At 49.3% G+C, this 12,951-nt stretch overlaps 1 protein-coding gene across 1 annotated transcript; it reads left to right on the plus strand.

Moving 5' to 3' along the window:
* The first annotated feature begins 259 nt into the window (after positions 1–259).
* On the plus strand, positions 260–12,421 carry LOC149367188 (membrane metallo-endopeptidase-like 1). Its single transcript, XM_089573073.1, has 4 exons — positions 260–569; positions 5,951–6,078; positions 8,542–10,239; positions 12,008–12,421. The coding sequence occupies exons 1-4, from the start codon at positions 260–262 to the stop codon at positions 12,419–12,421; spliced, it is 2,550 nt and encodes an 849-aa protein (XP_089429199.1).
* The last annotated feature ends 530 nt before the right edge of the window (positions 12,422–12,951 follow it).

Below are 12,951 nucleotides of genomic sequence, written 5' to 3' on the forward strand. Positions count from 1 at the left end.
GGGACTCAAGGTCCCTTGAGAGAAATAATTGAGATGACGTAAGCGTGACGTTAGAGCGTCATGAGGACTTCTCGCTTCGGCTACTGTGGTATTTTTGTTTTTATCGTTTTAATTCGTACAAGACGGCAAATTCTTCTACAAGAACGGCCCCTACAGCTGGCAACAAGGAGGGCTTGGTTAGTAGTTGATCATTTAGTAAACAGCCTGTCAGCGCAGCGATAGATCGCCTTGCAGAAAACTGCCGAAGGAAGCGGAGAGAATGTCGCTCGCGCCGAAATTTCATAATGAGCAGCAGAACAGAGCTTGGTCGGACGACCTCTGCTCTTTCTTTCATCCTCACAGCCCACCCACCAGTGACGTAACGTCCACGTTGCCATGCGCAAGCGCGAACGAGAAGCACGACACCAACGTCCAGCCTGAGACCATTTCCAACGTGGCCGCCTCCCCTGTGGCCGTGTCGCCGCCAGAGGCCGTGGTCTGCGCGTCGCCGGTGCCGGACGAGAACGCCGCATCTTTCCAGGATCCCTCGAAGCTCAGCGCACGGTCTCCAACTGGTCAAGGCGGCTTCAGTGAGTGTTGTGCTGCTGTGTATGTTGTGCACGATATGTCATTACCATCTTCGTCGTCCATAGAGTTTCTTACTATTACCTAAAGGGTAAGCTGGCACCCCGTCTATGGCAGTTTGCGTGGAGCTTCCTGAAGACAACTTCAGCCACCATGGGCGCTCTAAGCATCATGGGGCGGTGAGCTATCGATTGCAGAACTACAACTTCTGGCCAAAAAATAATGCAAAAATAAAAGCTGTTGGATAATAAAGAATGCGCTAACACTCGATATCCTGTCTATAAATTGCAACACACGAGCAGAAAAGCATGTAAATGCAAAGTTTGCCCAAAATGAGAGATGGCTAGATCTCCTGTTGGCCAATTAGCGAACACTACAAAAACTAATATTCCGTGCTTAACAGGTGCACTTTTAAAGAAAATACGTTTTCAAAAAAAATTTTGTTGCTTAATCATTTTAAAAGGTTTTTAATGGCATTTCGGAAAAAGAAAAGCCTCTTATAGGCATCGTGTGCTGTTGCAGTATCGCTACTATGGCTTTTTCACACTGCGTTCGCGCCAAATTCGTCTGCGCAAACACGAAACTAACATTTCAGTAGCGACACTGTGTTCCCGAAGGGGTACCACTATACCGCACCAAGTATCTCACCGGCCCATGATGCTTTGAGCGTCCATGTTGGCTGAAGTGCAGCGCCGCTATCTTTCCCTATAGGTAATAATAAGAAATTTTATGTCGTAAGCATATGTCCTGCAGGACAAATGGCTCACTCATACCCTTCCAGTTAAGGCTGTCTTCTGCCAGCTGCGGCCACCTCAGCACTGCAACTTCCTAATCTCACCCGTCCACATGACTCACTTTACCCTGATGCGCATCCCCTTAACGGCCATTGGCCATCTCGGCTTCGCATACATGCCCCTCCCGCGATCATTTCTTCTTTTCGATTTCGTCCATTATGTCATTAACTCGCGTTTGCTCCCTGGCCAACTCTCCTCTCTTCATGTCTCTTAACCTAAGATTTACCAATTTTTTTTCAATAGGTCGCTGCGCTCTCCTCAACTTATTTTTAACCGTTTTCGTCAGCCTTCATGTTTCTCCCAATACACTAGAACATATAAAATAGGGCTGTTATACACTTTCCTTTTGTATAATAATATCAAACTGCCATTCATTATCTGAGAGCACCTGCCAAATGCACTCCACCCTGAATTCATTCCCCTAACATCATTGACTCGTACGTTTGCGCGCGCGGCCTAGCCTGAAGCCTTTCCAAATCAGAACCCTTCCTCTACAGGCCCGGGCCGCACGAGCCTGCCAACCCTCCTTTCTCACGTACGCTAGGGAACCGCCCTATACCCCTCGTCTCAGATTCGCATCCTGGGCCTCTTTCCTCACTCCGACGGCGCGCATGGCGAAACCATCCGAGCTTTCTAGACCCAAACCCAGCAAGTCATCCGTCCAATCTGGCGCTTGGCGAACCGGCGCGGTGGTCTGCGAGAGCGGAACATTCTCCAACAAGACTCTCACCCAAGCATACATCACGAGCTGCATGGCGTACTCATTCCCCTACCTCTCCCTAAAGCAGAAGGAGCGGGTCCGCATCAACGCGCTCCTCAGGAGCTGCACAAAGGTCGCCCTCCGCCTACCCCGCAGCACCTCTACTGCCCGGCTCCTCAACCTCGGTACACACAACACGTTAGAGGAGCCCGCAGAAGCCACCCTAACAGCACAGCTGACTCGCCTGTCGGGTACCGCGACAGACCGCACGCAGGGCAGCCCGCGCCAAAGCCCTGTACAAGCTGTGCGGTGACAGTTCCAAGGTAGCCTACGTGGACGTGGCAGCGTACTCGTCGGGCTTTCTGCATGGTCCTCGCCGGCTCAAAAATCAGGCCCCATTATTCGCATCAGGCGCCATCACCAAAGACTCATCAGAAATTGCACAGCAAGCAGCCATTGAACTCGCTCTCATCTCCACATCTGCCACCAAAATTGTCTCCTACTTAAAATCCGCCCTATCCAATTTCGCTAAAGGCCTGATATCCTGCACCGCGGCTCGGCTTCTACGATTCTGGCACCTCGCACGCCCCGTAACCCTTATCTTGACCCCCGCTCATGCAGGCCTCCCGTGTAACGAGGAGGTCCACTCCATCGCCCGAAGTCTCGCTTTCCGGACTGGAGATGGACTCCCTCCACCATCCCAAGAGCGCCTGCTTACCTTCGGAGATATCCGTACCCACTACCGAGATACCCGGCGCGTTTACGCACCGCCGGCTCCCTCTCTAACCCTAACCCAGGACTCCCACTGTCGCCGACTCCAGACCCGTACTGCTCCCTACCTTATTCTTCTTCATTCCCGCAACCTGGATCAGTTCCTTTCCTCCTTTAAGCTCTGTGGGAAACCGGGAGACTTTATTGGCATCCTCCTCACATGCCCTACATTCCCACACCCTCCATCCCAAACCACGGCGGAGTCATACTCGGAGACCCTCCTGGCCAGCTCCTGCTGAACCGCACCGGATAATTACCGACGCTTTGGAGCAGATAGCCCTCCAAGGACTGTCCTTTGCCCTTTAAGGGCAGCCCCCTAAAGGTTACCTCGGGCCACGTAAGGGGGAGGGGGCAGGCCTTGCCCTCTTTGCATTGCTTGGCAATGAATTATTCCAACATCACCAACATAGTTTGACGGTTGCCGTCTCGCGCTAGTTTCCACTCTGACATTCATTTCCTTTCCATTTCAACCTTTTCAATAAATACCTCAAGGCCTACGGGCTCAGGTGTCCGCCTTTAGTGAGGGAGTTTTGTTGCGCCGTTAGTTTCTCCACAGCGCCCCAACTCCTGCAATTTTTATATGCTTACTGCAGTCAATCTTTCAGTGCCCTCGCTACCATTTAGCTTTGCCGTATTGAAATTTATTGAGGGCTATTCTTTTCGTCTTCTCTCACATGCTAGTCGTGTTAAAGAAGGCATTGCTGCGCCTTGATTACTTTTAAGTCTGACATGGTCGCAATGAAAAGAAAAAAGTACTGTTAAAATCTTCACCGTCGCATTGAGCAAGGCACACTGATTAAATAATGCTTTCCCACACCACTATCTGCTCACGTTAGTGCTTGAGATTCTGAATTGTTGACAAACTTTATGAGTCAGTCGACGAAAGGTCGTTTTCACATTTAGCCTCTATGTAATGCGGCTGCCGCAGCCAGCACCGAAAGCTTAAAAAGCATCTGAGCTTCTTACTCCTTTGGCGCTTACTCAATTCGGCGAGCATTCCTCCTTGCGTCTTGGCGGCTGTATGATGTTTCTACACCAACTGCTGCACTTTGTTAGGCCCAAACTTCCGGAAGTTCTTTGCAGCGCAAAAAACATTCAGGGGGCACTTTGACTGTCTAAAGTGCGTAGAGGCGAAAGCGTTTTCCGCACCACTTTTACTGCTTCTGTGGCAGTGGTGGCGTCACATGTAATTGAGTGCTAATTACTAAGTGACGACAAATCACTAATTAATGGTTAATTACTGATTTGTGCCTGAATACTAATTAACTGCTAATTAATGACGCTTAAGCTTCGCCTTTAGGAGTGGAACGCGACAGCGTGTTGTAGCGCTGCCAGGCGGTCCACGAAACGCCACCACCCGTTCGGCGCGATGCCTTGCCGTTTCAACGCTTTTTGAGGAAAGGAAAGGGCGCAGTAATTCTCTTTCATCTCGGTGGACACCTGAACCGCGCCGTAGAGGAAGGGAGGAAGTGGGAGTGGAAGAAGAAAGACAAAGATGGCCCGTAATGAAAATGAAAATTGTATTTGAGGAAAAGAAATTACGCAGTAACTGTCTCGCATATCTCGGTGGACACACGTTAAAATTCAAGGGGGCACTTTTTTGACCTATAGTGTGGTCACTGATGTGTGGTTAAGATGTTAAGCTTTGCCTCTAAGAGTGGAACGCGACAGCGTCTTGCAACGCTTCCAGGAGTCCATAGAACGCCATCGCCCATTCGGTTCTATGCCTCGCTCGTCGGCAAATTGGCTTTTGAGGAAAGGAAATGTATGTGTCTCTCATATCTCGGTGGACACCTAAACCTCGCCGGATGAGAAGGGAGGAGGATGGGATTGAGCGAAGACACCGTATTCACTAGACGCACCTTTGTTCTTCCCAAACCATCGAGTTGGCATGGCGGAGTGGATAGCATGCTCGTCTCACGCTCCGAAGACCTGGGTTCGATTCCCGAGCTGGACCAATTTCTTACTCGGTTTTATTTATTTACATGGCCTGACTTGAAAAGTTAGTTAGGCTAATTGAGCAACTAAGCAATTAACTAAGCTCAGTCCCACTTACTTGGAGCATCACTATACGATCCCTTCAATTGGTTGCCTGGTTACTAGCCGAAGTACAATTGGCCGCGAATTGTTTGAAATTCGCGGACTGTGACGTCACGACCGTTTCGACCAACTGAAAAGAGTGACATTTCTGTCGACAACTGCTGCTTACAACGATGAGACATTAAAGGCTTTCGCCTTAAAACAGAATTCATCTTGAACCTCAGTTTTTTGCAACACCAGAGCCACCACAAAACCCATATCCCCTTCGGCACATGACAATAAGAGAACCAAAAGCAAAAACAAATTACGGGTTCAAAGCGACTAGATACCAAACAATTACGTCTTTAAATGAAAACAGAAATTTTAATGACCTCCTCTATCAATGCAGACGTCGAAAAATATACAAGAGAAAAGTGATTGCACTGTTGACTGCATGACTATGCGGTACATACTGTGACATACTGAAAATTGATAACAGTTAACATGATTACATATATATTTTTTTCCTTTTATACCTCCCTGTAATCCAACAGCATGCATTTCAACAACTTTGAAGCTACTGTGAGATTGCTGTATAGTTTGTTTGGTTTTAACATGCTAACAAGTTTTGACATGCTAACTTTGTGTGTATGTCCTGAATGCAATTTGCTTACCCCAGGGAGGAAGGCCCTCGTCAGGCACCACGTATTTTGGCCTCCTTTGTGATGTGCATGTAAAGACACGTCTAATAATTACTTTTCAAGCTTTTGAAATTTATCAAAATTGATGCTTGGTCTATAGAGGTCACGCGGCTGTGTGACGTCATCAGAGCTTGCCTGCAGTGGTCGGTGGCTACCTGCTACCGGGTTGACGACAGAGGGCAGTATAGTAAGGTAAAGAACGAATAATTCTGCACGTGGACGGAACCTGGGCAAAAGAGAAGGAGCTGCGGCGCGGAAGGAATCTGTAATGCTATCGCATGGCACTGCTAAGGCTAGGTTCAGCGTCGTCCAAGATTTCTTCTTCTACTCTATCTTCACGGAGTGCCAAAATAGCCACTTAACCCATTCGTAACAGCGGATGATTTTGGTGTTAAATAAAGCGAGTCCGTTGGGCAGCAACGCCTGTTTATCACGTTCTCATCTTCTGCCGTCGTCTCTTTTCACTAAGACGGTGACCAGGCGGAGGTCTGTTGAAGAGGCGGAAGCCCTCAAAGGACTCCAGGAAATGGTATGCGACGGCTTCCTTCAGGGAAACGCTCGCTGTGCAGTGTCACATTGTTTAGATAAGCTCAGCTTCGTCGGGGTGCAGTGTGGCAAAACATAGAGCCTCCAGTAACTCTGGCTAGCGAGCTGTGCGCGGAATTGCAATCGTCAGAGGATTGAGACACAGACCATTTGCCTAATAATGTGTGATTTTCAGTCATCTTTGCAAAAGGTCGCAGGTTGCGGAGTCATGGGGCCTATAATCATACGGATGAAGGGTCATTGTTGAGTAATGGGGTCACTGGGATCCTGCATTGAAAATGGGATGACTGTCTTTATAAATACGTTATTGGATCACGTGACTCCTCCAAAATTGATAGGTTGCATGAGAATACTTAACGGAACGATTCAAACATGTGATGTGGCCAATTTATATAAGAGGCCAGGTTTCGTCATCGTGTCTTAACTCTTCTCATTCTTTGCAAACTATACCATCTCTGCACCCTTGCCGAGCTGAGCAAAAATTGACCATGAAATTCGCTGAATTGAATAGCACGCTCTGTCGAGTCATTGTTGTAAGCAAAGGATAGTTTCTCTGATTCCATGCTTTATTTCGCGTAAAGTTTTTTTTTTCTTGATAACACACGGGTATTATTCTTCAGGGTTTACACTTGTAAATTTGCTTCACTATGACAGAATGCTCTGTTTTCAAGTTGTGTGTTATCCTTTCGGTACCTTCTCCGCTACCGGGGATCCGGAGACATGTTAAAATCACTTTTTCAAATTTGAACACCTCTGCCTGAATTGGACATAGAAACGTACACCCGCCCAAATCTTTAACTAGCTCTGGGTTGCATCGCTAAATGCGCCTTGAAAAAGGTTCTTTTCGGCTACAACGATGGCATATTCATGCTCTAATTTGACGCGCGAAATGGCATTTTGTGGTTCCTTTTCGTCACATACTGTTTTTGTGGAGTACTCGCCTGTTAGGATCAAACTTATCAGAAATATTCATCGTCTGCCACTACCAAGACCGAAACAAGCGGAATGCGCAACTATTGTTCTGGTCCATATGGCCTCCTCCTCTGTGTAAACTACCAATCCTTTCATGGCAGAAAGTCGTTTACCCATAGCGTGCGGGAATGCGCCACCAGAACCATTGCTGCGTATTCCGCTTGTTTCGGCTCTTCGCAGTAGCGGACGGTGAATATTTCTGATAACTTTGATCTAAACAGGCAAGTACTACACTCAAACATTGTGTGACCAAAAAAAGGAACCACGAAATGCCATCTCACGCGTTAAATTAGAGCATGTATAGCTTTGTAGCCGAAGCTTTTACAAGGCGCATTTAGCGGTGACAGACCCGAGCCAGTTAAAGATTTGGCCGTGTGTACTTGGGTTAACCTCTAGGCTCGATTTATAGTAGGCAGCAACCCAACCAACCAGCAATGTCCTAGGACGGCTTCAAAACCACTGGTGCGGTGGTAACTGAAGACCTTCAACGCTAGCAGCTATACCACAATACTGGAAACGTAGCATTCCGAAGATGAATATGAGCGTAACTTTTTCAGTTGCCTTAAAGAACAGAAAAATTCACCGCCTAGCATGCGAAAATTGACTGAACGACACCCTCGTTAACATAAACATCTTTTCGTCTGGTTAAAACGTTTTAGGCTGGGCCTTCCCAGACCTTGCCTATGAAATTTGCGTTGCCGTATATGTACGAAAGGTAACTGTGATTATCGTGTGGTCTGAAACTGCAGGATTTGAGAATTATGGTGTAAAGGAGGAAGAGCGCCACAATTTTTGCTTTTAGCAATGTTTTGCAGTGTCAACCTTCTTTTCTCGTAGGGAAGCGTATGGCATTTCTCACACGTAGCGGATTGCTGAATTCCTAATAGTGTAACTGGTTATGCTACAATCTCCACTGAATAGCAGTTTCCTGCTTTCCTCCTAACCGCCAAGCCCGGAATACAGCTGTAAAATAATTAACTATAACACAGTAGAACCAGGGTCATCAGTTACTGACAACAAGCCACGCTAACTTTACACAGTTACGATTTTTTGGAGTATGAGCCCATTAAACCTCTGCTGTTTTATTAGTTCTGTGAACGAGAAATTGTAAGCAACTTGATACAAAAAAAGTCAACTAACTATTCTTAGCCTCGAGTACTCTTAGGAAGGCATATCGAAGAATAATCTGGCGAAAGAATGCAGGGAAAGAGCAGAGGCGAGAATTCGGCTTTTTTGTTACATCGACCTGTCATTGCTGCTGCTGTAATCAACGCTCTAATTCTTATATCAAAGCCAAATGAACACATTTTGATGGCTGTGGAGATCAACTTTCAGTGATTACTGACTCCTCTTAGGAAAGACTTTCCCAAGTTCATAGCATCGTAAAATGATGTCATCCGCTGTTGGGAAGTTCTTGGGATGTCTTCACTACTAGCTGGACGGAATTCATTTACGAAACCTCATTCTTACGCAGGTGAGCGTCGGGTCTCCGTTTTCACCATCGCCGCGCCGGATAACTGGACGAAAACTTGGCCCCGTGAGGAAGACAGTAGCTATCGTATTTCTGCTCTTCGTCTTCACCATCTTTGTCGCGGTGGTCTTCTACCTTGCATCGACAATGCCAAGTCGTCGCGTTGTACCCACGGTTTGCACCACACGGGCTTGCTTGGATCACGCACAGGCCCTGGGCCTGAAACCAGAGAGGAGCTCAGAAGCCTGCGAAGATTTCGGCCAGTTTGTGTGCTCCGGATGGCTGCAGGAAGACACCCGGCCTAGTGTGTCCGCGCCACTTTTTCGCTTGGCGTACTGGCTCCTGGGACAGGCACAGCTTCGCGAGGACCCTCGGCGGCCCCTAACGAAAAGAGTGAGGGTGATGATGGACGCCTGCCTTCTCCGGGCAGGCCCCCCTGCAGACATCGACGACTCGAAAAGCCTTGTCGAATTCATGAGCAAAGAGTTGTTCCCCTGGCTGCTAGACCCCAGCGATGCTCGGCTTGGCGAAACCTACGACTATTCAGCACCCTTGCGGACCCTGGTAAACCTGTCCGTTCTGTGGGCCATGCCATTGTGGTTCTATGTTGACTTCATAGAGCCATGGCACGGCACCGCACACCAGCGATCGGTATCCGTGAGCCCATCGGGCATGCCATTCATTACAGGACTAATACATCGCGAGGTTAATAAGTACAAAGGCTTCTATAACTCAGTCGTCGACTGGATCTTATCCGGAACCTTTGGAGAAAGAGCCGCCCTGCCCGCATTTATTGACTTCGCAAAGGCTAGCAATGATATCCAGCTCTCTATCCTCGGAAATCTGTCGCTTTTTTTCGACGCCACACACCCGAGATCTCGTTTTCAGCTCATCCGTCATTTACCACCTGTGGTGCCAAAGCTGCAAGCTCGTGACTGGGTAGAGGCCCTGCAATATGCCTTCAATGCGAAACCGCCTCTGAATGAAGAGGACACACTCATCGCCACAAAAGGCAACCTGCTGGATGCCATGCGTGTGCTCTTCGCTTCTTACTCGGCCCAGGAGGTGACCTTCCATACGGCGTGGTGGTTCATCCAGCTCCTTGCCCCTATCGCCAGTAGCTCAGTGCGAGACCTCTTCATGAAGCACCCGCATTCCGAGTTCTTCTATCCGATCGTTTGCAGTATAAACGCTGCCCCCGTGTACACGGTGCTTTTCTCAGGCGCCGACGACAGCGTAATGCCGCAAGTACAAAGGCTCGCCATTTCGGCCCTCCTGAGCACTTTGCACAAGACTGCGGTAACGGTGGTCGGCTCCTGGTCCACCCAGGACAACAAAGCGGTCCGTGCTGTCGCCATCACGCTGCAGAACACCAGCACAGTGATATGGCCTCTGGAAGAGTACATGGCAAGCCGGAGCCTGGAAATCTTGTACGGACGCGACTACGAAATGGAGCAGAGCTTCTTCGGCCATTGGCGCATGAGTCGCGAGCAGCTGCAGAAGTCGGAGTCGGAAGTCGGCAGTGCGGAGTACCAGGCGAGCCTGCGGTTGTTTCGCTTGCAGTCCGCCCACCTGGCTGCGTACAGCCCCGTGACGAATGTCATTTCCGTCGCTGTGGCAGCGCTCGCTGCGCCGTACTACGCCGACGAAGGCACGGACGCCATGGCCTACGGGGGCCTCGGATTCATGTACGCCATGCAGGTAAGTGGAGGCGCTGCAGGGTCGAAGATTTGAGCTGAGGAAACAGGGCGCCTTGTCTAATTAACGCCAGCAATGTGTCGGAATAGTAAGCTGAAGTAATGGGACGCACGTTGGGGTGTGGTAAAGCCCATTCTTGCTGTACCGGTAATCTACCACGTACCCACCACAGCGGCGGCCTTGTGGAAGCCCATCCCCCTCGCGTTCAGGAAGTGCCAGGTTGGATGCTCAGCGGTGGCGGGTACTCATCGAATTTTAATGGAGTCAAAATTTCCCTCGGCCTGGTGCTTGACTCCTCTGGTGTGAAATGCTTGGAGAAGGGCCTTTGTTCACAGCACGCACAATGTGTTTAAAAGCTAACCGCTAGGTACGAAAATCCTGCTTTCGCGGTGAAGCCCGTTAGGGCCCTCTTTCGGAGTGCCTGTTAACGACCACAGTGACCGGATTTGGAAGCGCCGGCTCCTTTCCCAAGACATGCAGCCGTGGGAAGCCGAACATAAGGGCGGACTATGGCTTGTACGGATTGTACCGATTTGACAAAACCGATGAGTAAGTGGCAGGCAGCAGGATCGAACCCACCACTTAGCGAAGCCGAGGCGGGTGTCGAGTCAGGTGTGGGAGGACGACCCAGTGTCCTCTCGTTTTCTGTCCATGTCTGTGTGTTCTCCACCCCACTCCTTGAGCTCGCCTTTGCAACGGCATCCGAACGGGCTCAGAAGTGAGCAGCTCTTTATGCAAGACCACTGCTAGGGCAGTAGTGGATGCACCGGAAGTTAATCGCGCGAATGAACTGTATTCATTGATCTCCTCTCAATGCGGTGCGGTTAAGCATTTTTTCTGTGCAGTCTGGCCAAAACATAAGACTCATATGTATCTTGAACGCTGATGTCACTTCATATTCTGAGCCTAGGTATAGTCTCATGCTGCTCTAAGCATTGTTTTCTTGTATCCTTGTGCCATGTACCACCTGTAAGGCGGACGATCAAGGCTTAACGCAACTAGACCTACCTGTTCAGATGTCAAACGCTGAACCATTGCTAATATTAGCAGCTCTAAGCATACCGGCCTAGCGCATTAGTCAGCGAAAGCTGATTGGCTTTGGCAGCGCATTGGCGGCAGAGTGGTCTGGAGTAGTAGGCCCGTTTTGTCGTTTCACTCTTATCACTTCCACCACCTCTACGGGACATGGAAGCGTTTTCCATGTGGACATACGGGACTTCTAGTGTTAGGGATCCATCAGTCAGACTTTCAGGAAGACATAGATTTTTTACAATAACGGATAACGGATGCAAGGTAAGTGTCCTCCGCACTGGTTGACACGTCTTTGCTCTGGACTGGTGGGGTTTGTGTGTATATATAGCAGCTTCTTAATAAACCCTTCAAATGCGAGTGAGCGCTGTGTTCCCCCTTTGTGTCTGTGTTTGTAGCGCTTATGTCAATAGCAATGTTGTATTCTCTGCTGTAGTGTATTCTGTGTTAGCGTTGAGCTTCTTTAATTGTTATTGGCTACGGACAAATTAAAGCAAGAGTATTTTTTTATGATGGTGGTCCGCGAGGAATGAATAGCCAGCAGAAGGAAAGTGCTAACTGTAATTTTCTAGCGATATGTACGCATCTCTTAGTGCCACAGCTCTAAGCTTGAAGCTGCGATAGTGTTCGTAACAACTCCCCTTATACCGGACATTCCATTACTGCCCCGCCTCATCGGCTTTCGCAGCTCGCACGCACCATAAACGCGCTCACGGTTCTGCTCAGCGAAGACATGACATAGACACCGTGGAATCCGGCGTCGTCCGCTGTCGGCCCTGGCGAAGGGAGCACCCAGAACATCGGCTCTCCCGGGCGAGCCCTGTGGGAGCTGGGCCGGTGCTCGGCGGACGTCACTTCCGGTGGAAACGTGACGGCGCTCTTCCCCCTCCTTCCTGCGCTGAAGATCGCGCACGCGGCCTACCTCCGCTTCCGCAGCGAAGATCGGGACCTGCGGCTTCGAGGCCTGGAGGAGTACAGCGCCGAGCAGGTCTTCTTCCTCACGGCCTGTCACGTGACCTGCTGGGAGAGAAGCGACCGCCACCGCGTGTCGCCTGAATGCACCGAAGCCATGCGCAACTTCGAGCCGTTCGCCAAGGCCTTCAGCTGCCCCGCGGGGTCACCCATGAACCCGGGGCACAAGTGCGCCTTCCTGTGATTGCGGGGCTGTTGATGTCAAGTGGGACGAATACGAGAGATTTTTGCAGTAGCGCTGATGTGACCCGCATTTCGTGTTCCTAATACTTTGTCGACAGTGTACTATTTTGAGACTTTCGTGAAGCCAGCTTTGTTTGAGCACCTTTCGTTTCTACAAGCTGAGTGGCAGTCAGCCCCGAAGTACGTAACTTGATGACCGAAGCTCCAAGGGACTTTAGGCGAAACTATTTGTTCGAAGGGGTTTGCACATTGTGGAGGCCTGTGGAGTTTTGGCCTCAGGTTATTTGCGCCGCAGTATTTCAACTGCCTTCCTATGGAGGTTTTCCTAGTGCTTATGTTACAACCTTTGTTTATATTGTTTTCACTCTGACGCAGACGTTAACGGTATGCGGATATTTTTGATTGCTTAGTTCTTTTGTTAACGAGCAATGCTACCAACACAGCGGAAGCCTTCTTTTTTTTGCCGCTAGATTTCGTGCTATTATTTCAGATGCGCAAAAGAACAGGCGCTGTCGTTTTAGTTGGCTCAGA

This window comes from Amblyomma mixtum, chromosome 1 (genome assembly GCF_055824585.1).
Source record: "Amblyomma mixtum isolate Tamu chromosome 1, ASM5582458v1, whole genome shotgun sequence".
NCBI lineage: Eukaryota > Metazoa > Arthropoda > Arachnida > Ixodida > Ixodidae > Amblyomma > Amblyomma mixtum.